The 22,241-nt window shown below is 24.4% G+C and overlaps 1 protein-coding gene and 1 long non-coding RNA gene across 3 annotated transcripts; both read left to right on the top strand.

The window, feature by feature from the left end:
• The first annotated feature begins 799 nt into the window (after window positions 1-799).
• On the top strand, window positions 800-7,512 carry LOC145844466 (uncharacterized). 2 transcript variants are annotated; one of them, XR_014370284.1, is made up of 3 exons: window positions 800-936; window positions 4,008-4,140; window positions 7,006-7,512. It is a non-coding gene; the product is annotated as an uncharacterized LOC145844466 (long non-coding RNA). The 2 variants fall into 2 exon arrangements; XR_014370283.1 differs by lacking the exon at window positions 800-936 and adding an exon at window positions 3,630-3,768.
• A 4,612-nt stretch (window positions 7,513-12,124) lies between these two features.
• LOC145844303 (uncharacterized) lies at window positions 12,125-20,189 on the top strand. Its single transcript, XM_082951696.1, has 7 exons — window positions 12,125-12,256; window positions 13,948-14,023; window positions 15,931-16,128; window positions 16,477-16,602; window positions 17,857-17,971; window positions 18,801-18,927; window positions 19,729-20,189. Exons 1-7 carry the CDS (start codon window positions 12,131-12,133, stop codon window positions 20,080-20,082), a joined length of 1,122 nt encoding a protein of 373 aa, XP_082807822.1. The 5' UTR covers window positions 12,125-12,130; the 3' UTR covers window positions 20,083-20,189.
• The last annotated feature ends 2,052 nt before the right edge of the window (window positions 20,190-22,241 follow it).

The following is a 22,241-nucleotide window of genomic DNA, read 5'->3' as shown; positions in this document are numbered from 1 at the left end:
AAATAAAACATGCGGCTGCTACATAAGGTATTTTTTTTAGGTTTGAAATAAATTAATTAAGAGTTATTGTTTAACATGTATTCTACAAATTTACCTACATGAAAAATCATAAAATTTAATCAACAATGTTACTTATAGTTAAACCTTGTATTTTCCACGTTACAACCTAATATAAAACTATGACCCCTCTGCCCTTGAAATACATTATCATACAAAGATATTGACTAATCTTAACTAAAAAACTTAAAAATTATCACTTTTAATAGTTTACCTTATTAGTAGTTTTTATTGTTATAGTTTTATTGTTATATTAAATATGCATGCAAAATAAAGGTTTTCCAAATATAGGGGTAGGGAGTACTTGGGTGATGTTTGCTTGACTTATTAGTACATATGATGTGGATGTATTTTTTCTTCATTAAGAAAAATCTAAAAGAAAAAAATTGCAAAAAAAAAGTGCTGCCTAAAAAACTAATTTCAACCCCAAAAATCACATATTTTTTGACTTAAACTTTAATAAAATCACCTATACATATCCTAGACTTATAATTTATATCTTAAATGAATGCTTATAAGCATACATTTAAAGAGATTTCTACTGCCTTTGATGTATAATGACATCATTATTACACAAAATATGCAATTTTTGTCTTTAAATTGTGTTTTTTTCTAATATAAATGCAAATTCTTCTGATGTTTTTACTTTTAGTTTTTTTTTGTTTTTGAATGTAAAACGTGGGGATTCAGCTAGCTAGAAAGATATTAATGATGAAATGTCATTTCAATTGCATGTTGATATAGATATAAAATACATTTTAAACCATTATAAAAAGGACAATTTTTCAGTCTTAGTGAAAGCCGAGAACTCTTTCCAATTGCATATTTGGAAGCCTTATGTATTCAATCTTTAAGGCCCAGTTTATGGAAGCAGATAAAGTTTGTTTACCAAACTAGACTTTTTAAATCCTTATATTAGTAATTTTAAAGTAATTAGTTTCTTGTTAAATTTTATTTTTAAGTATAGTTTTAATTTGAATTTTTATCGCTTGTTTATTTAGATTGTTTTAATTCTAAAAAGTTTTATTAGTATACCAAATTTATTTAGAATAAGCACTTATTTAGTTTTTAACATTTGATTATTACGTCATTTTATATCTTAAAACTTCTTCAGTATGATTTTATTTCAGTTTGTATTCATTCCAATTCAGTAGGAAACTATTTCTGATGAGCCTTACTACAAAAGTACTTAAATAAGTTTAAAGAAAATGAAATTCATTCTGTTATATATTTTTAATAAACGATTTTCTATAATTATAAATTATGATTATTGAGAGCTCCTGAATAAAAGTAAAAGATCTAGAGTCTAGACCTATGTATCATAGAAACTGCATGTAAATTTAATTAAGTTAGTTTAACTTAATTGTTCAAATATAAAGAGTTTTTATTTAATTAAACAACAATTATTTATCTGTTTTTAGTTTTTTTTTTAGCTGTAATTATGTTATTGTTTTCACATTACTATTAGTTTAAGTTTGTAAAGAGTTATACATTTTAATATACTAAAAATTAATTAGTTTGTTTGTTTAAATGTTTTAATTCTCTTATTTAAAAGCTTTGTATCAAATCCTTTTTAGTTTTAAACTAGTAGCAGGTTATTAACATTTTATTTACTTATATTAATGTTATTTACAAGACTAAGCACTTAGCAAGGTAGAAACTTTTATCTATATAATATATAAAAGTTTATACCTTGCTAAGAGCTATATTATACACATAGTAAAATTTCATTTTACTAGGTATTGAGTTGATATTAACTATTATTTAATTTATTGTTATTTAATAAAAAATACTAACCTAAAGCAAATTCATAGTAGAAAATATTATATGATATCTGAGTTGATTGTAGATGTGATTTACTATTTTGTTAAAATAGTGTCATATTGATTCTTAAACCCCTTTTTCTTGATTTTTCTCTGAATTACTTCAAATGCCCTTTTCTAAAGTAATTAGTAACTACTAGTAACAAGTTTCGTTTTACTTTGGTTTACGGTACAACACATCCTTCACTAAGTGCTTTGGTTCACTTTCCTATTAATATCTTGAGCATTTGTTGTACGCCAAAATCGAAAAAGATGCAGTACTGTGTTTCTGCATATTCAAAAGCCCTCAGTTTACGTTGGACCAAAGCATTTGGTATATAATATTTAATATCAAAAACCAAAGTAAAACAAAACTTTTAGTAGTAGTAATTGATTACTTTAAAAAAGTGCATTTAGAGCAACTCCAAGAGAAATCAAAAGAAAAGGGTCCAATAATTTAGGTTAGTATTTTTTATCAATTAAAAATAAGTTAAATAATAGTTAATATAAACTTTAGACGTTGTAAAATTGAATTTTATTTTGTGTATAATATAGCCTATAGCAAGGTATAAGCTTTTATATATTATATAGATAAAAGTTTCTACCTTGCTAGGTGCTCAGTTTTGTAAATAGCATTAATATAAGTAAATACAATGATAAAATGCTATGCGTATAAAACTAAAAAGGATTGGAAACAAAGCTTTTAAATAAGAGACTTAAAACATTCAAACAAACTAACAAGTTAAGTTTTTGTAAATTTAAATGTATAACACTTTATAAACTTCAACTAATAGTAATGTGAAAACAATAACATACTTACAGCTTAAAAAAAACTATAAACAGATAAATAATTGTTGTTAAATTAATTAAAAACTCTTTATATTTAAACAGATAAGTTACACTTACTTAAATAAATTTACATGCAGTTTCTATGATATAAAGGTCTAGATATTTTACTCTTATACAGGTGCTCTTATTAATATAATAATAACTTATAATAATGGAAAATGATTTGAAATGTATTTTATATCTATATTAACATACAATTGAAATGACATTAATTAGTAATATCTTTCTCTGGCTAGCTGACTCCACACATTTTACACTCTTAAAAATATTTTACACTTTTAAAACAAAAAAAAAATAAAAGTAAAAACAGCAGAAGAATTAGTTTTTTATATAAGAAAAAAGTACGATTTTACAGACAAAATTTGCATATTTTGTGTAATAATGTCGTCATAATACATCAAAGGCAGTTTAAAAGTCTATAAATGTATGCTTATACTTATAAGATTTCATTTAAGATATAAATTATAAGTTTAGGAAATGTATAAGAGATTTTGTTACTGTTAAAGTCAAAAAATCAGAAAATATATAATTTTTGGGGTTGAAATTAGTTGTTTGGACAGCATTTTTTTTTTGCCATTTTTTTTTTCTGATTCTTCTTAATGAAGCAAAAACACTTCCGAATCATATGTACTCATATGAATTTTACAATATGACCAAAAAAAAGTCCTATACTCCTTACCCCTACAAAATAAGAGATTTTTTGTACATATAGTATTTCATATAACGTTTTAAATAATAACTTAGTAGTTTTTTACATTTTAACAAACTAACCATCTTTATTATAAACTCAAAAGCTAAACTAGCCAAAATAAAAAATCAAATATTTTTAATTTTTGTTGTATGCTAACAAATAAATTGAAATGCCCTTTATCAATATCATGTAACTTTATTAAAATGTTCTAATATTTTGTATTATTTTTAGCCATTAAATAAAAAGGAGGATAAAAAAATGATTATTATTTTAACTTAATAATTATAAAACAAATAAAAACAACATACTGTTTAAATTAGCTTGTATGTTTGGAAAGTGTTCAATGTATCGACGATTGTTTTCATCTAGGTTTACTCCTGTTAAAATTTTTTATTGAATAAGTTTTATTATTAGATTGTTTGTTCTTTTTCTACTAAAGTAAGCTATTTTTGACGTCATACCTATGTTAACTTAGTTATATAAGCACAATTACTGATTAGCTAGTATAAGTTTTAACTTTACTACCTAGTTTCATACATATTTTTGGTGTTAAGGGTAAAATAAGTATTAACAAGATAAATAAAACATCAATTAATTTTTTATGAAAGAAAGACATTTGGAATCCAAAGAAGTTCAAGTATGTAAATAAGTCACTGTACCAGAAAAGCTGCACTTTGACACAGAGAGTTCAATGTTACCATAGTTGCACCAGCAAATGAATTGTGCTATACAATATCACAGGTTTAAACAGTTTATAAATTTCAAAAGTTTTTTCATTAATAACCAATTAATTTTTAGCTCATTATGTTGAAAGAAATCCATACGGTTTAATAATATTTGTTTAATATTGTAATAAGGTTTTTACTTGAAAACTTGTCTTGTAAAAAGGTTTTATTACAGTAACTTGCCACCTATGTACGCACTTTGAACACAGCGCAAAAGTGTGTACCATACTGGCAGTGTGTACCTAAGAAATTTTCGCCTTTAGTTACATAATTCTACATTTATGTTTTTCATCTATGTCAATTGCAATGTTTTTTTTTTTTGTTAATATTGCTTTTTTATATGCTTTTTATATTTATGTTTCAGTTATTGGGTATGAAAATGTCAATTGTACTATTCATTATTTTCACTTTTCTACAATTTGTATGATATTTTAATTACTCTTGATTCCTATGTTTTAATCATTAGGTATGCAAGTTTAAATTAAACTTTTCTTTATTTTTATTAAATAAATAAACTGTAATATGTTTATTTTAAATACTGGATTTGATATAAAATTTTAAAGTTTTTTTTTTGCTAATTTAGTTTTTATTTACTTAAATTTATTACAATATAGTTTAATCAAAGTAAAAAAAGCATTTTGAACACAGTGCTTTTTGGCTAAAAATTGCGTACTTAATAATTGTGTATCTAAGTGGTAGGTTACTGTACTTTTAAGATACCATTTAGAACCTAAAAAACTATATGCCCTTATCAAGTGATAAAATGAGTTTTTATTTAATTACTGCATAAAGAGTTTTAAAATTTTCAAGGTATCATGATTTATACATACAAGAGTTGAAGAAATACAAAACTTTAACTTGAACATGTTTAACAAAAGTTAAGTCAAATTTTACTAATTAGTAAGCTGTTAATAATGTTGATTTACCATTTGATGTATTTTAAGTTAGGCCTATGCTCTTCGATTATTATCAATTCCAAGCTGTAAAGTTCGATTTTCTTACATCATTTTAGAACTGTAAAGTTTTGTACAATATCTGAACTTTATCAATGTTTGCAATTATACAGGATATGAAATAGTGTGCTATTTTATATTATAGCAAAATAAAACTAACAACGGCAAACAAACTTTAAGCAAAACCCTCTACACAAGGCGTGTAAATGATGTTTTTGTACTTATGGAAAACAAGACTAATTTAACAAAATTTATTGTGAAATTAATACACTACACCCACACTTTTAATTCACTCTAGAAAGATCTATTAACTTAAATATTATACTTTCCAGACACTGAAGTAAAGCAACTACCAAACCAACTACACACAAGTGTTTACCTAAAACCAACAGACACAGGCCTGTTAATGCAATACACTAGTGTCTGTTCAAAATCTCGAGAGCTTATTTTGGTATTTTATTATCTAAACAGAATGCTGTCAATATTCTCCAATTTTATATCTTTCAATGAAGAATTATCATAAACAAAAACTTTTTATTAAAAAATCAATATCTAAATACTTATAAGTCCCAAAATTAATAAGTTCCTTGAAGTTCATAAAATTGACAATTAGATTTAAACAAAAATACAAGATTAACATTAAAAATATTAAGAATACAGGCATTGAAAAATTATCTTACTTTACAGTGTTACGTTAGTAATTTTTCATTACAATTACAAAAACCTATATCAAATGTTTTTTAAAGACACAATGTTGTAATCAAACTGGCTTACACCAGCAAAAAAAAAATCATCAACAACAGCAAATTCTTAGAAATATTTCACCACAAAAGTCAATAATAGATACACTTGATCTCAGCATCTCCTGCATTGAAGAGACATTAAGGCAAGTTTTCCGTATTATGCACACCACTTATAAACAGACAAAAGCTGCGCAATATTTGATCTTCTGTTGACAAAACTGTTGTTAAAACATTGACAAAACTCAAGCAACGTACAAAACTTTACAGTTCTAAAATGATGTAAGAAGGTCGAACCTTACTGCCTAGAATCATGATAATTGAAAAACATATGCCTAACTCAAAATACATCAAATGGTAAGCAACATTATTAACAATTTAGTCATTAGAACAATTTGACTTAACTTTTGTTTGACATATCTAAGTTAAAATTCAGTATGTTTTTATTAGTATTGCAGGTTTATTGTCCTACGATGCACCCAAGCATCAAAACCTGGGCCACTTAAACCGAAAGGCACATAAGAAACAAAAAAAGAAACAATAACACAAAAAATCTTATTATTTAAAATCGGAAAAAGTTAATCAATTTAACTTTTAAGTTTATAGATTAACAAAAATAATATACTAATTATATCAGAATTAAGTACATACAATTAAAATGTTTTCACTCGTAATAATCTTTTTTAACTCTTTAATCAGTAAATAGCTTTAAATTCATTTTATCATTTTATTAAGGGCATATAGTTTGTATGGTCTAAAACATTTCTGTAAAAATAATATTTATATTAAAATTTAAAAAGTAAGTATCAAAAGTAGTACTTCTGCTAAAATATTTTCTGTTGCAAATCGTATCTTAACATTTTTGTTTAATACCTATTTAAAAAAAAAACATAAAAATAAACTTGTTGCTCAATAAAAATGTTTTCGAATGAATTGTGACAGAAGTTTTTGTTTAATATCTATAGTACTAAAAAGTTATTTTTATATAATAAATAACTTAAATCAAACTTTGACTTACGGCAACTGAAACTTATATAAGATAATGATAGTTTTAAAATGTATTAAGAATATTAAAATACAATTTAAAAGTATTGTTGTTGGCTCTAAGACCTTGTGTTTTAATAATTAGTTCTAAGTAGTTTTACTTTGATTTAAAATTTGTGTGGTATTAACTTTGTTAATTTTTAGGTTGAATAAATGCCATTTCAAAGAAATTTTGAAGTAAAAAAAACAACTAACCGACAATCAAAAGAAAAAATAGAAGAGATGCAATGCTTTTCATCCTTTATTTATAATTCTTTTTTAATCTGCAAAACTTTCATTATTTTTAACAAAAGTACTGTCAAATTACATAAACTAATGCTTTTTTGAATTATTGAGCTTATTTTTTGTTGCTTTATAGTTTTGCAAACTCTACTTTGTGTACGACATTCTTACTAAAAAATGTTTTGTTGCTAAAAACTTCTTACCTAAAAAGATTTCAAATTCTGTTGAGCTAAGCAAAAACCGTTCAAAAAAATTTGTAGTTTTTATAATAGTTTACCAAAGCTACATCTTAATTTTTATTACAAGCACAGTGTAAAACTATGTACTAAAATTAATTTGAAATTAAATAAAATAAACATTCAACTAAAAAAAGATTTTTTTTCAATTTATTTTCTTCTGTAACTTAATTTTGAAAATGTAAAATCATATAGTAAAAACAAAAATAAAATATAACAAAAATTGATAAGGCTTAAGTTCATAAAGTGCTAAACGATTGAATTTAATCTTATCAATATTTTAAAGGAGAAAAGCTCACGACCTACTTTTTTCTGATTTTCTTTGAAGCTTCGCTAAATTAAAGTGCAAGTTTCATACAGTTTTTTAACTTACTGGCTCTTATTTTTTATACAATCAGTTAAACTCTAATTATAAACAAAATTAAACTTGTAGAAATTTATTAAAATTTTGTACAAGCTCTTTCAAATTTATGCCTAACTTTTACACATTTATTTAACTATTTTCAAAATCACATATTTAAAAAATAAGCAACACACAAGCATTTACGTGCGAACATAATTTCTAGCTAATTTAGTTTTGCTTAATTTCATAACTTAATTTAAAGTTCTAAATTAAATACTAAGAACTATGTAATTTTTTATATTAAACAACGTAAATAGTAAGGTTAGTAACAACTGTTTTGAAACTAACTTAGTTTCTTGAGACTAACGGAGTATTTTGTGCTACAGATAACTTTTTTTATCAAATGTTGAGGACTAATATTTTGAGCTTGTATGTTTTATAAACAAATTAATTTAATTCTTTTTATATTTTTTCAAAACAGTAGGATGACTTTAAGTATATATTGAATTTTATTACCTTCTGTTCTGAAAAATACAAGCTTAATGAATTAACAGCTCTATAATACCAGTACTATTTTATGTCATCTAAATCAGCGTTTTCCATTTTAAACAACCGCTCCACTCTTATCAGACATCGCCCCTCTACTAGTAAAATCCCCCCTGATATTACTCCGTTTGGAAAACCCTTATCTAAGCCATGTTTTTTTTACGATATTTACTCGCTCTAGCTTTTATCTGACTCTCGGGAATCTTCCTATTAATGCTTTTGTTTCCTCAACAAATGGAATTAAGCTTTGTACAAAAACTGACAGATGCCTTTTCATAATTGCACAATACGTGATCTTCTCTTTGCTGCACTCTGGCAAAGACCTGCAGACGCGACCGAGTCAGTTTTCATCAGCATGCTCGGACTTCGGTCTGATAATAAGTCTTAGAAGACTAAAGTTCTAAGTCGACAGATAATTTAATTATTTATTTGATTAATATTTGTTAAACTTTGAAATATCTACACAGCTAATTGTACTTTACACTTTCATTCTATAAAAAGTATGTGCACTTTTCATTACAAACACTATTTCGATAAAAATGTTTAAGTTGTTTTTAAAATAAATAAAATAATTTTATACAAGAAAAATCAAGTTTTAAATTGTTTATTGACTCAAAGAATTGGTGTACGATAAAATCTTTCATTTATTGAGTCATACACCAAAGGTACAGTAATTTTTTCCTATAACATTATAATGTAACTAACAACAAACTTTTAGTAATTTTTTTTTTACTATATTTTCAAAACTTGCAAATACTATACTTTATGTTGTGGCAAAGAATTAAAATGTGGCTTTTACATTTAGAATATAAATAACAAAATATATCAGATCATTACCGACTTTTACAACACCTTTTGATTTTATATGCCTTACAATTTATCTGAATTATTTTTCTTCAAAAACCGGATATAGGTAGTAATAGTTACTTATGTTTGAATTAAAATAATTATATTTAACTTCTAACTTTTTAAACATACAAAACAATAGACTTATATGAAGAGATTAATAAACAGTTAGTCTTGAATGGTTACAAATTTTTTTTATGAACAACTGCTTAATCCAGTAATCTTCAGGATCCCAATCCTTTTTTCAAATGACAGCTCAGCAAAATCCCGTATATCACAAACTTAAGCTTTTAAAATCAACGTAAGCTTAGTTGTACACCCAGCATAACTTTGTTAATCACCAAGCCAATTACTATATAGATAAAACAAACAAATCGTCGTTTATTTGTTTTTAGTTCAGTAAGTTTTGTAAAATAAAAAAATTAGAAAATAATACTAAAGTTATAACAAAATCATTCAACATGACTTTGTTTTTAAGTTAAGAAAAATATGCCAATAACGTAATTGAAACTTTATCTATAAATATACCATTAAACATTTTTGCTCTCTACATTGTGATAAAATCATTATAAACATTTGTAAACATTTACAGATAAGTTTAACTACTATTTTTGTGAGAAGCTAAAACTTTAGATTTGTTTGTACTTGACAGCTTGCTTAGGCTTGTGTCTTTTCGTGAGATTTTATTTGGTGTGATTACATTTTTTTATATACACTTTTGTTTATTAAACAAATTAACTCTTTCTCTTTGCAATTAGTTAGATCCAGTAAGCTAAAACTGATCATTATCTCCAATTAATTAGATCCACGGATTCAGTAGATCACTTATTTAAACTGTTTAGCATTTTCGTATGAACTGTGGGTATATAAATAAGCACTTTAGTTTACTTTATAAAATGTTAATACCATAGGTATAAATTTCAATAAAAATATACCATCCATAAGTATACTTTTTTCAAATTGTATTGGGTTTGGACATACACATACATAACTTTTGTAGTTTTATCAAAAGATTTAAACAGTTGTGTAAAACCAATTTCGAAAAATATCTTAACGCTATGTAAAACTGATCAACTAATATACAAATAGATACTCCTTAACTTTTTTGTTTTAATTTATTTTAAACTGCCGTTTTAACTGACGTTTTTAGTTATTTTGTCCGTAAAAATTTCATACTGTCAGAAAACTAGTCTTGTGGTTTATACTTGGTACATAAAAAAAAAAGAAACAAATTTATTTATAAAAATAGTATTTTTTCAACAAAAATTGGTAAGTAGTTTTGATTTAAGTTTGTTTAACATATTAAGAAAATTTTTTTACGCTTTTTTACATTTTTTAATAAAGTGTTTATCTCATTGTTTATCTTATAAATATTTGATACTGCAAATCGTTATATCTATAAGTTTTACAAATTGTAAAACTATATAGAGTTAGGATCAAATACTTACAACACAAAGGTTTGCGGGCACATGTTTTCTTCTTATCTTTTAACAAACATTTTAAAACAAAAGATCAATGTTTAAAAAACTTGGAACATCAAAATTTGTAAAAGATTTAGGTTTTTGAATGAATAGATCAAAAAGGTAAAGCACGATATCGAAACAAATTATTTTTTATAACACTTTTTTAAGAAAAGCATTTGTCTGTTCACAATTACAATGTTACAAATATATAAAGTATTAGTTTATTCTTTAAAGTAATTTGTTACTTTGATTTTTGTATATAATCAGAGAAGTTAGTTAAACAACTAAATTTTATATTACGATAAAAGCATTTTAATCCAAAAGTGTAATTAAACATTGTTTAAAGATTAATTTTTCAATTATAAAGTAGTTTTCAAAGTTGTTCAGATTTTTCACAGTACTTAGATGCTGGCATCCAAAAAGAATAAGTATTACTATTAGTGTAAGCTTTATATCATTTAAACATATTTAATATACTTTTCTAAATAATGTAGTAAACTTTCAAAAGAATATCTAAACAAATTAATCAAAAATGAAAGCAAAGTTTCTTGTTTAATGAAGAAGCTTGTATGTTACCTCATTACATAAGGAAATCAACAGTGTTAAAAAGTATTTTTTCTTGCGTCAACGTTTACAAAAATTTTTACTGCATTATATAGTAGTTCAATTTTAAAGTCTTACAGATGAAAATACTAAAAATTTAAATAAACTTTTACTTACAGATAAGGTAGCATGCTAGCTACTGTTTTTTATATATAAATTTCAATAATCTTTTCAACGTAGTTAAACTTTGGTAAAAGTGTTTTATAGGAATTTTTTAAGCAAATATTTTTTCAAAAATATAAAAATTTAATTTAAAGAATGCATTTCTCTAAGCACTAATATGATTTTTTTTTTACATTATAAAGACTACATTTTAGTCCAGAATAATATAAAATAAAACAAAAGTAACTTAATTACCAAAATAATTTAAAATGGTCTGTTGTATGTATTTACTATAAACGAGTTTAAACTAAAAATAAAAGAATTTTTTTTATTATGTTATACAAAGATAGTATTAAAAAGTTTTGTAAACAAGCATTTAAATTGTTTTTTAAGGTATATTTGTGATTCAAAAGTGTTTTTTGATTTAATTTTTATTTAAATACGCCAACATTTTTTTGATTTTTAAATTTATGAAATTTAGTATTCTAGATTGTGCTATTTTTGAATTGATCAAAGCTATAGCTCCTACAACTTTTAATAATACTTTTGCTTATAAATAAACCCTTTCAAGAGTTTCTTAAATTAGTTGTTTTTAGCCATTCTGTTTTTAACATATTTAGACGTTTTTTATTACTATCATTTAATTGATTTATGCATTTATGTACTAAATTTAGCAGAAACTTTCGATAAAACCTTTTTTAGTTTAAGTTACGCAGAAGTTCTGAAATTTCTTGTGGTTTCAATAAGCTTTAATCCAATAATGGGTCTATCAAGTAGCTATTAAGTTTATTTTTTTAGGACAAGCTCTCCTGCGTAATAACCACAAATTTACACCTAAGGCAAGACTACATTTTAATATCATAAATTGAAATTTTGTTTGTGAACTGAGTTAAATATATTACTTGAAAATGAAAACAATTTCAATATTTATCGTTGTGTTTTGCTTTTTACAGCAGAAATGTTTTTGCTTAACAAATGATGAAATAGCTAATTTCAAGTCAAGAAGTTTTATCAACAAGAACAGTGGAGTTCAGGTTAAATGTTTTTATGATTAAAAGCTTTGTAAAGATTATTTTAATTTAATCGATTTGTATTATTATCTTCAAGTCCAATTTGACCTATTGTTAACAAATAACGATTTTTTTTTCAACACAAAAATACTTCACTTTGAAAAATAGACACTTATGTTACGTTAAAAAACTGAATGACTACAAAATATATACTAGCCTTAACTTTAGTAGATAAATTTAGTACGGCAAACAAATATAATGTTGCTTTACTTTAAGAATGTACTCATTATTTAAATTATTTTATATGTACAGCTAAGTATATTTTTTAAATATGCTAAAGAAATTTGATTGCTTTTGTGCTGTTTAAGTTTTAAAACTGAAATGTCAAATAGTTTCATTCTTTTATAAGCTTAAATTAAATCTTAAAGTTAGATTCATTTTAACAGTTCTGATAAAAAAACTAAAAGTAATTAACTTTTAGATACAACTTCTTGTTAGAAAACACGATATATATATACGTAATTGTAAAATAACTTCTTCAAATTTTAGTGTTTATCTAAAGGAAATTTGATAGTAAAAATAATATTTCTGGAATCTTTTTAAATTCTAAGTTGTTCAGTCTATTCGTTTAATTCTAAAATACATCATATTTATCTATATTTCTTTAACTGCTTTCTTCCTAAATAAAAAAGGCTATTATATCTTAAATCTGACACCTAAGCACTTCAGCATGATATACTTTTGAAGATTTAACAACATTTTATCGTGTTTTTATTTTACAAATTATTTATTTTTATGCAAACATACTTGTTTTTTCTATAACAAACAAAAAAACTTACACATGATTATATGTTTGACTAATATGAATTTACATAGATACTTGAATAGTTCGTACAAACTTTTAGTATTATAGTTATAAACTTAAAATTTTTATTATACACTTAAATACAAGTATTTTAATTGGTTTTTTGTGTTGTTTTTAAGCACTGTATAGAGATAACTATCACTATTGTTAAATTAAAAATAAGTGATAGTTTGTGATAATTTAGAGAATAGATCTGTTGATAATTTACTTGTTGTGATATTTTTAAATATAACACCATTGATATGAGCTTGGACTAGTTTTTTGTTAAAAGTTTTTTAAATAGGTTACTAAAATGTTTAACAAAATTTTCAAACTATCACATCAGTTTAATAGGAGTTTCACATTTACAACATTTATTTTACACCGCGTAAATTACAACTTTTTCTACGTCTCTTTATTTAAAATCTAAATAAACTAGTAAAATTTTAAGTATTTTTGATTATCAATTTACAAAAGATCTCAAAAGTTTAAAGTATTTTTCCCAGTTTCTGAAACAAGATATTTAATAATAAAATTGAATTAAGTTAAGTAAAAGTTTTACTAAGGAAAATTTTGTTTTTACTTAATTTGACGTAAACAGTACTAAAAAAATCTGTTTTATAACGTTGAACAATGACAAGTACATTTAGTAAAAAGTCATTATTTTAGTTGAAAAAAGTCTAAAAAATATATTTAGTAATTATAACTTTAAAAGACTTGACTTGAAAATAGTAAATAAAAAACATAGAAAAATTATAGAAGCCACATTAGCAAAAAGCAAGTTCCTAAAAAAAAAAAATTACAGTTTTCAGCAACTTTCAGAAACATTGTTTTTTGTTATTTGTCAACAAAATAAATTTGCTTCTTACAGGGAAAAGTGGAAATACTAGCGAACGATGATTCGACATTGGTCATTTCAAGCAACGGAATCCCAGATCACGATACAGGTTTGTTTTATTTAAAAATGTATTTAAAAACGTTTTGCAGCTCTAAGGAGTTATTTTTGTATTAAAACAATTTTTCGCTAAAAAATTTACTAGGAATTTCACTTAAATTATCTGTTTTAAGCTTTGAGGGCTTAAAACAATGACAAGTATTTTGACAATCGTCTCTTGTTAATGTGAATTTAAATATAAAAATTGCTATAAAAAGGTATAAAAAAAAGTAAAAACACATTAATAAAATACTTTAAACTAAAGTATTTGTTATATAGAACTTATGTCATAACTGTTATAAAACAATTTCATTTCAAGTAGTCCAATTGTTACTTTATTACAATAAATAACTTCAAAAACAGCCCGAGGGTTTTTCTGACGTACAATATTCTAAATTAAGTTTAGTAATTTTTGAATTAATACCGTAACTACCAAATGCAATTAGAATTTAAAACAAGTAGTTTAACTTGGCTGTCACTTTAAAATACTCTAAAACGAAACTTGATGAAAGCTTTGAATATTTTCTAATTACTTGTAAACTTTTGTGGTATAAGCCATAAGTTGAGCATTTATCAAACCAAAATCGTTCAAATTTATTAATTTTATAAGAAGTATATGCAAAATATTAGATTGCTAATATGTTTGTCTTACCCGAACGAAACAAATTCGTTGGAATATAGCAATAACAACACGTTGCAAAGTTTTAAATTTAGTGAAAAACTTAAACAATGCAAGTACTTCGCAAACTGATCTTGTTGTAATTCATAAGACATCATTTTTTTTTTCAACATGAAATAATTTGGAAATTGTTCAAAAGATATAAACTATTGAGAACAGTTGTAGCCGTAAAGTAACGGAAAATTAAAAAAAACTATGGTTTTATAAATTTAATGTAGAGTAAAGCTTTTTTTAAGTCTGCCTTTTTTAATTAGTTATTATTAAAGACAACGTTACTTTTATTTATCTAATATTTTTTAACAACAAAATAAACAAACAAATCAAGTACTAGTTTTTTAGACCAATTTTTTGTTTCAAATTTTTGGTTAAAGAAAAATTACTCTTATGTATATTTACTTTAAATTTTTAAACATACTTAAAACTCAAATATTATTTTTTGTTATAACAAGAAGTTAACATTTAATAACACAGATAAAAAAAATTCTTTGAAAATTTAATGTATATCAAAACCTTCAAGTACTACTAATGATAAATAAAACAGTTGAAAAAATAAAAGTTCTTAAAAAATCAAATCGATCAATTTATGTAGGCCTCTTTCGTTGACATCAACATTGAAAACAATGTAAAAGCACTAAAGCGGCCTACTTAAAACAAGCTTTGTAGTTTGGTGTCAATTTTGATTGAAGAACAAAATAACAAAGAAGTAAAAGCGTTTCAAGTTTTAAACTAGTTAAAGTTTTTATCCAAAAAGTTTTAATTAATAACTCCTTTAAGTTAATTGTTGGGTTTTTGTAAACTTGTTTCTATATTCGTTATACTGGTTGTCAGTATAACTTAGTGTTTATATTTTAATTTTACACGAAAATATTTTTATGATATAGTCATCTATTCATCCTTTTTTAAACAAAGGTTAAAAAAAGAAAACTTTACCACATTATTTTACGAGCAAAATTTGTATTTGAAGCATTTAATTTCGTAAAAAACTTAATAAAACAATATGTTGTTTATTTAAAATGCTAAAAAACTTTGCTCTAACAAAGTCAAAAACAAAACTTAAATTATTACACAATTTATTTTACCTACGTTGGGTTCATCTTTTTTGTTACAAAAAAATGAACATTATAAAGTTATAAACGATCTATCTAAATTCATTTTTTACTAAATAAAATACTTTTATTCAGTTTATAAAAATTCAAGTTCTAACTTTATTGTACCAAAACCGAAGTTTAAACGTTTCACAGGTTTAAACGTTTTAAACGTTACACACTTTGAGTCGAACAAACACGGGGGAACGTTGGTGAAGAATCAGTTTTATTGGGTGATTCCAAAAAACCCGGTGGTTTTAGAAGATTCATCGTGTCTCCCAGATGGACCAATAGCCATTGCGGTCAACGGCGTACCCATTTACAACCCTTATTCGGCAGATTGTTGCATGGCAGGTCAGTTGAAACAACAAATTTTTGTAAAAAAAAAATTAACAAAAAATTTTGAACTTTATTTATGAAACTTTGAACTTTAAAATAGTTGTTAGAAAAAATTTGCTTAACTTTTTATGTTTCAGTTTTTAATACGTTTTAGTTGGCGAATATTAGAAAGTAAAAAAATAGATTTATATTTTTTTGAAAACGAATATTTATTAATAATTAAAAGTTATTTAAATGTAATTTTTATAAACCGATTAGTTTAAGCTTAAAAACAAAATAAAATTATTCAAAATGTTCAAAGCCAACTTTTCTTAATCTTTTTTTACCTAAAAGTATTTTTTAACTTCACACATATTTTTAAAGGTATGCAGCAACTTGATAATTTGGATGAGTGTTGGGGAAGATTGTCAGATAACAGTACTTACAACTACATCACACCACCCCTCTGCCTTGTTAAGCAGCACTGCAACCAACCTTCTACCTTGATAGGTATTTCAATACAGATTTAAAAAAATTTATTCGTTTCTTAGGCAATGTAAACAGTTTTGTTAGTTCTTATCAGCTAATGTTTTTGTCTCTAGTTGTTTTTTAGCTTCTATTTTATTTTTTGAACAATGTTTTTTTTTAGCTTAAACTTTTAATGATTGTTAGTTTATTTAAAACCAGCATTCTAGCAATAGAATAAAATTAACAAAAACGAAAACAAAAACTGCTTAAAGAAGAAAAAAATAACAATACGTGAACAACTTAACTCAGGGATCGGCAGCCTTTAATAAGTTGCGCACATAATAGAAAAAAGTAGGCACAACTAACAATAACAAAGTGTTCCGTTGGCAACAGTTATTTAAAGTAGCTGTAGTAGTTTTGATAACAAATGCTTCAAAATACATAAACCTATTATAATAAGTAATAAAATAGCACAACTAGACAAGTACTAAGTACCTAATTATAATTTTTTTAATTCGAAAGCTTATTTTTTTATTGTTTTAATAAAGTTTTTTTAGCTGAAAAGTACATCGCGGGTCGCAGGTTTCTGCTTTGCGGAGAAAAAACTGTTTGCTCGCAGGCTGCAGTTTTCCGATCCCACCCCTAAATTATGTTTGGTAATACACTTAAGAAATACATTTTAATGGTATTAAGCCTTCTTTTATATGGCAATGAATAACTCTAATGTTAGTTCCTTTTACTTGAACTTTGTTGATAAAAAAACGAAAAACTACGAAGTTAAAAAAAAAACTTTGTTATTAAATTTTTTTTGTTTTTTTTTTCAGCATGCAACACCAAAAAGAATTAAATTAGAAATAAGTAAGGTTAATGTTAAATTGTACATAATTTTTTTAGCTACCAAGCTTTTCTTACTAATCTATTGATTCGTTGAATTTGAATAAATAAAAGTTCTTGAAAAGTTAGGTATTATTTTCAAATAGTTTATTACTTTAATATATAAATAAACAAAATCTCATCCATAATATCGAAATAAATAAAAATACATAGCATATATATTCTAATAAAACATAAAACTAATTTATAGTAAATTTATTCGTATCACTTCAATTAATTCATAAAACTGTATTAAAATTGTCAAAAATACATTCGTTAGAAACTGAGTATAAATGAAATTTAATTTGATATAGCTTAACAAAACTGCAAAATTAAAAATAAGAGAAATTATTTTATTTTTTTAAGTTTTTTACCTAAAAACCAACAAACATTACAAGAGCTTTTTAACCATAATCTTTGTAGGAGTTGCACTCGACGGATTTCCAATTTACGGACCTTTCGATGAAAATGGGAGGAAATTGACGAGTGAATGTCTAGACGAGTGTCAAGGTAGAACTGGCAGCGATGGAAAGTACCGGTAACATTTTTTGTTTAGTTTATTAACAATATTAAATATTTAAACAAAGCAAAAACTATTTCCTTTGTATAATAAGTACTATAGCTGTTGTAAAGCATTAAGAAAAAAAATTATTACTACAAAAAAAATTAAAATGTCACTATGGCACAATGAAGTGTCCTGTGATTTAAAATTAAAACAAATATCCAAACATTATTAAAGCATCAAGAAATATCTTGGACAAAAATTAATGTTGTATTGTACAAAATTTTTATGTTTACTTATACAAGACTTTTGTTGGAGCTCATACTTTTCTTTTATGTATTCAACAAAAGTATTATTGTATTTTACCTTTAGTAAAAGTAAACCTGTGACCTCGGAAAATAATCTAGACATTACATAAATTAGTTACATAAATTTATATTAAATAAACACGATATACTGCGAAAGCTGTCTGTAAAATAATACCATTACTATAACATCAAAATTCATATTTAATTTAGTAAGTAGTCTACAAAATCTTATAAACTTTTAATTATTTAGTAGTTTTTTAAATTTGTAAATAAATCGAACCTCGCGTAGCAAAGTTTCAAACAACTTTGCTACAATGATACAACTTTAAACATAACAAATTTAAAAATTGTTAATTTCAAACTTAATGCCTGTTGAAGCACAAAACTTTTGTTTCTGATCATAAATAAAGGTTTATAAGCTTAGTTTTAATATCAAAAGTACAACTATTTATAAAAAACGTTTCTCGTTATTGGGCGAAGTTTAGCTAACCTTCTTCGCTCTTTTTTCAACTAATCGAAAAAAATCTTATTAAACAACCATGTACCACATTTAACAGGTATCATATGTTGCCAAAATTTCCGTACTTTTTTAAGTGCTTTAAAGGAAGAACGATTGGCCAAACAAGGTTTAGTAGCAACGACGAATGTAAATGCAAACAGCTAAACGAAAAATGTCACTATCCGGTTTGATGACACTTTTATACTTAAACTTTTCCCACCTTAAAAAAGTTATTTTGATTAGCTATAGAATGTGTTAACTAAATATTTTGGAGAAGATAAATAAAATAATGTAAAATATCATGAACAATTTTACACTTTTTATAGCTGCGTTAGCAAGCTAAAACTTATGGATTTTTTATGACTTACTTCTACCCATGTAGCATATAAGTAAAGTTTCTTATCATCTTTGGTTTTAATAAGTATTCATACTTTTATTGTTTAACCACTTCAGAAAATATTTGCTTTAAACACGTTATTAGATCGTTAGTTGTTATTGAAAGCATTCCAATTAACCAAATTCAATAAGTTGTTAGACTTTAATGAAAACTGACAGTAACACAATATTTACAACAAATAAAATATTTTCTAATTTTTATTTTGGTCGCATATTAGATTTAAAACTAAATTTAAAACTACTTTATTGGAACTTAAATCAAAAGTAACTTTTAAGATAAAGTTTTTGACACTGTTTAATAACAGAAATCGTGAAACCTACTTTGACATTAATTAGCTTAGTTACACTTAAGGTTTTTTTGATGGTCTTAAAATTGTCTAGTGTCAGTGTTTATTTGATAAGTATTATAATTAAAAGTATTAGTTTGTTTATTTAAAAAAAAAATTATCTGTTAAAATATAGCTTAAACTTTCGTTACGGAAAGTAAAAATTTACATACTTTTAATACTTTTTTTACAGACAAACTTTTCAAATAAACAAAAAACACTCATGTGAATATATTTAGTTTCACAACAAACTACAATTTTTAGGAAATAAACAAAAGGTTAGGTATATCAAATGAAAACACATTGTGCTGTAAGTCTGAAGAACAGTGTCAACCAGTTAAAAACGTTAGAACAAGCGTGACATCGTTTGAAAGCGAAGAAATTCAAGATAAAACCACACAAACTACTAACAACATTTTTTCCGACTTTTCCAACTTGTTTCAATACGTGTTTAACAACAACTTTTTTGGTTGGAACTCTAACACTCAAAGTTCTGTTTCAGTAGATTCAAGGAGCACCACTGCTCAATCTAGCAGTAACAACAGAAACAACTGGTTTTCCAGTCAGTATTCGCGCAACAAAGTAAGAAATTACATTTCAAGAGGCAGAGGAAAGTAGAAATTTTGTCAGTAAAGTAAATAGTATAAACAAAAATAGTATTTTTGAACTTAAATGAAAACTCTCTATACAAGAATTCATTGTTTTTGAATAAACTTATTTTTCAATTTTTTCATATTTTACTAACCGGTTAATTATTTATATGTTACTACTTACTATATAATATTTAATTAAGAGTGAAAATTACTTTTGTTTTTTTTTTTAGAGTATTAAAATATTCTTATAACTTTTGATAGCTTGACTTTGAATAAAATCTTAAGTAGTATTATTAAAGTTGTACAACAAGATTACCTTTTTTATGTAATTAAGTTTACAGCTGTTGACCAAAATATGAATTTTTTAGGTTCTAGAAATTTGAACGGTTCTAAGATTTATAAACCGCAAAAAAATATTTTTTTTAATAATGAATATCTTCTTTAAAAATAAACCTACCAAAGTTTAACTAACAAATTATTATTTTTAGATAAAATATCAACTTAGATATTTTATAATATGGTAAAAAAAACTCTGTTTTATAACTTGAATAACAATAACTTAGTGAAATTCACAAGAAATAATTTAAAGATAAAAAATGGGAAAGCAAAGACTGTATAGTTTAAAAAACACTGTATAACATTAAAAAAAATTGTATTATTTTTTAAATAAACTGTTTTAAATTTTAAATAGTTTATTTTTCTAATACTTTTCTAAACCGAAAAATTTCACTATAACAAACCTACGTCCATTTAATATGGGCAACCTAGAAAATAAGAAAAAAGTTTGAGGATATTCTAAACATAAATAAAAATAGTTAATAAACATTAATAAAAAATCTAAGTTTAGCCAAATAAAAATACTGCAATTAAGACTAAACTACTATTATTGTAACCTAACAAAACCACTTATAAAATAAAATTGATTGGTATTAGAAAGAAATATTGTTGTTTTTCATAACCAAAAGTAAATCAAAGAAAATCTGTACTCTTTTATGACTTTAATAAATTCTACTTAATGAATTACTTTCAAGTTTATCCTGGAATCTTCCAAAATGACTTAGACAAATATAGTCAAGTCCATAGTTTACTACTTTTGGTAGGATAGCGATTTATGACCACTCTTGCTGTTAAAACTAGTTAAGAAAACTGATCCTTTTTTACTCAAAAACTTTTATTTTAACCTATTAGCAATTAAATCGTTCATAATTTTTTTGATTTAATAACAAACTTGATCCTTTAAAGGCGTTTAAACGCGGTAAAACAAACACAAAAAATACTGTATATCTGCTTATTTTCTTAGAAACTAGATATGATAACCGTTATTGTAAGTAAACTTTTGTTTTTTTTTGTATAGTTTTGAGAACGGGTCAAATATGAACGAAGGATCACTTTTGCACAAAAGATTATTTTTATGCGAAAGTTTAAAAAAATTAATAATAAAATGATAATGATAAAAAGTTAAAAAAACTACCGACCAAGGATAAGGGTTAGAAGTAACAGAGATAGTAAACTGTTTAATAAAAAATATAATAATAACTAAATAAAAAAACTAAAAAAGTTTTTAACACGTGCAAAAATGATTTCGTGCAAAAAGGTCCCTTCGTGCATATTTGACACCTACCCAGAAGTTTTAGCTTAAAGATTTTATTTCTGAAACCTGATGCAAAAACCTTTTTTTTTAGTCTTTTTGTTATAAAGGAAATTAACTAAACAAGTTCGCTAAATGTAATAGTTATAAAAAATTGTAATGTTGTTAGGTTTATATAAATAGTTTAATTAACTGTATTTTAGTTATAAAAGTGTAAATAACGAACTATTGTTATAGTTTTTAAAGATTTTATAACTTAGTTGTTGCATCGCATTTAAGCTTCATACTATCATTTTTGCTGTGTTTATTTATGACTAAAATAAAATTTTTATGATATTTTGACCAACACTTCTAATAAACAAAACTTGAGTTGGTTGCAAAACTTAAGGAAGTTATTAAGCTTTAGAAAACTTTTGCACCTCTCACTTTTTTTATTTTTGAATTATAGAAATCAACATTTTTACATTGTTTATTTAGTTCTAAAAAACTAAATGCTGTACATTTTATTAAACAAATTCACGAGTTTAAACAAAATTCTAAAGCTTCAAAAATTCAAAAATCAAATTTTGCTATTGATATGTTTGTTTATCAAAAAA

Source organism: Thalia democratica, chromosome 9 (genome assembly GCF_965202585.1).
Source record: "Thalia democratica chromosome 9, ktThaDemo2.hap1.1, whole genome shotgun sequence".
NCBI lineage: Eukaryota > Metazoa > Chordata > Thaliacea > Salpida > Salpidae > Thalia > Thalia democratica.
The sequence above is the reverse complement of the archived record's forward strand: the minus strand, read 5'-3'. Positions and strand labels throughout refer to the sequence as shown.

Bases quoted from the DNA above. Each gene is read 5' to 3' on its own strand.
- LOC145844303 (XM_082951696.1), top strand. From the start codon at position 12,131: ATGAAAACAATTTCAATATTTATCGTTGTGTTTTGCTTTTTACAGCAG. The intron at 12,257-13,947 runs GTTAAATGTTTT...TGCTTCTTACAG, and splicing joins ACAAGAACAGTGGAGTTCAG to GGAAAAGTGGAAATACTAGC. The intron at 16,603-17,856 runs GTATTTCAATAC...TAATCTTTGTAG, and splicing joins CCAACCTTCTACCTTGATAG to GAGTTGCACTCGACGGATTT.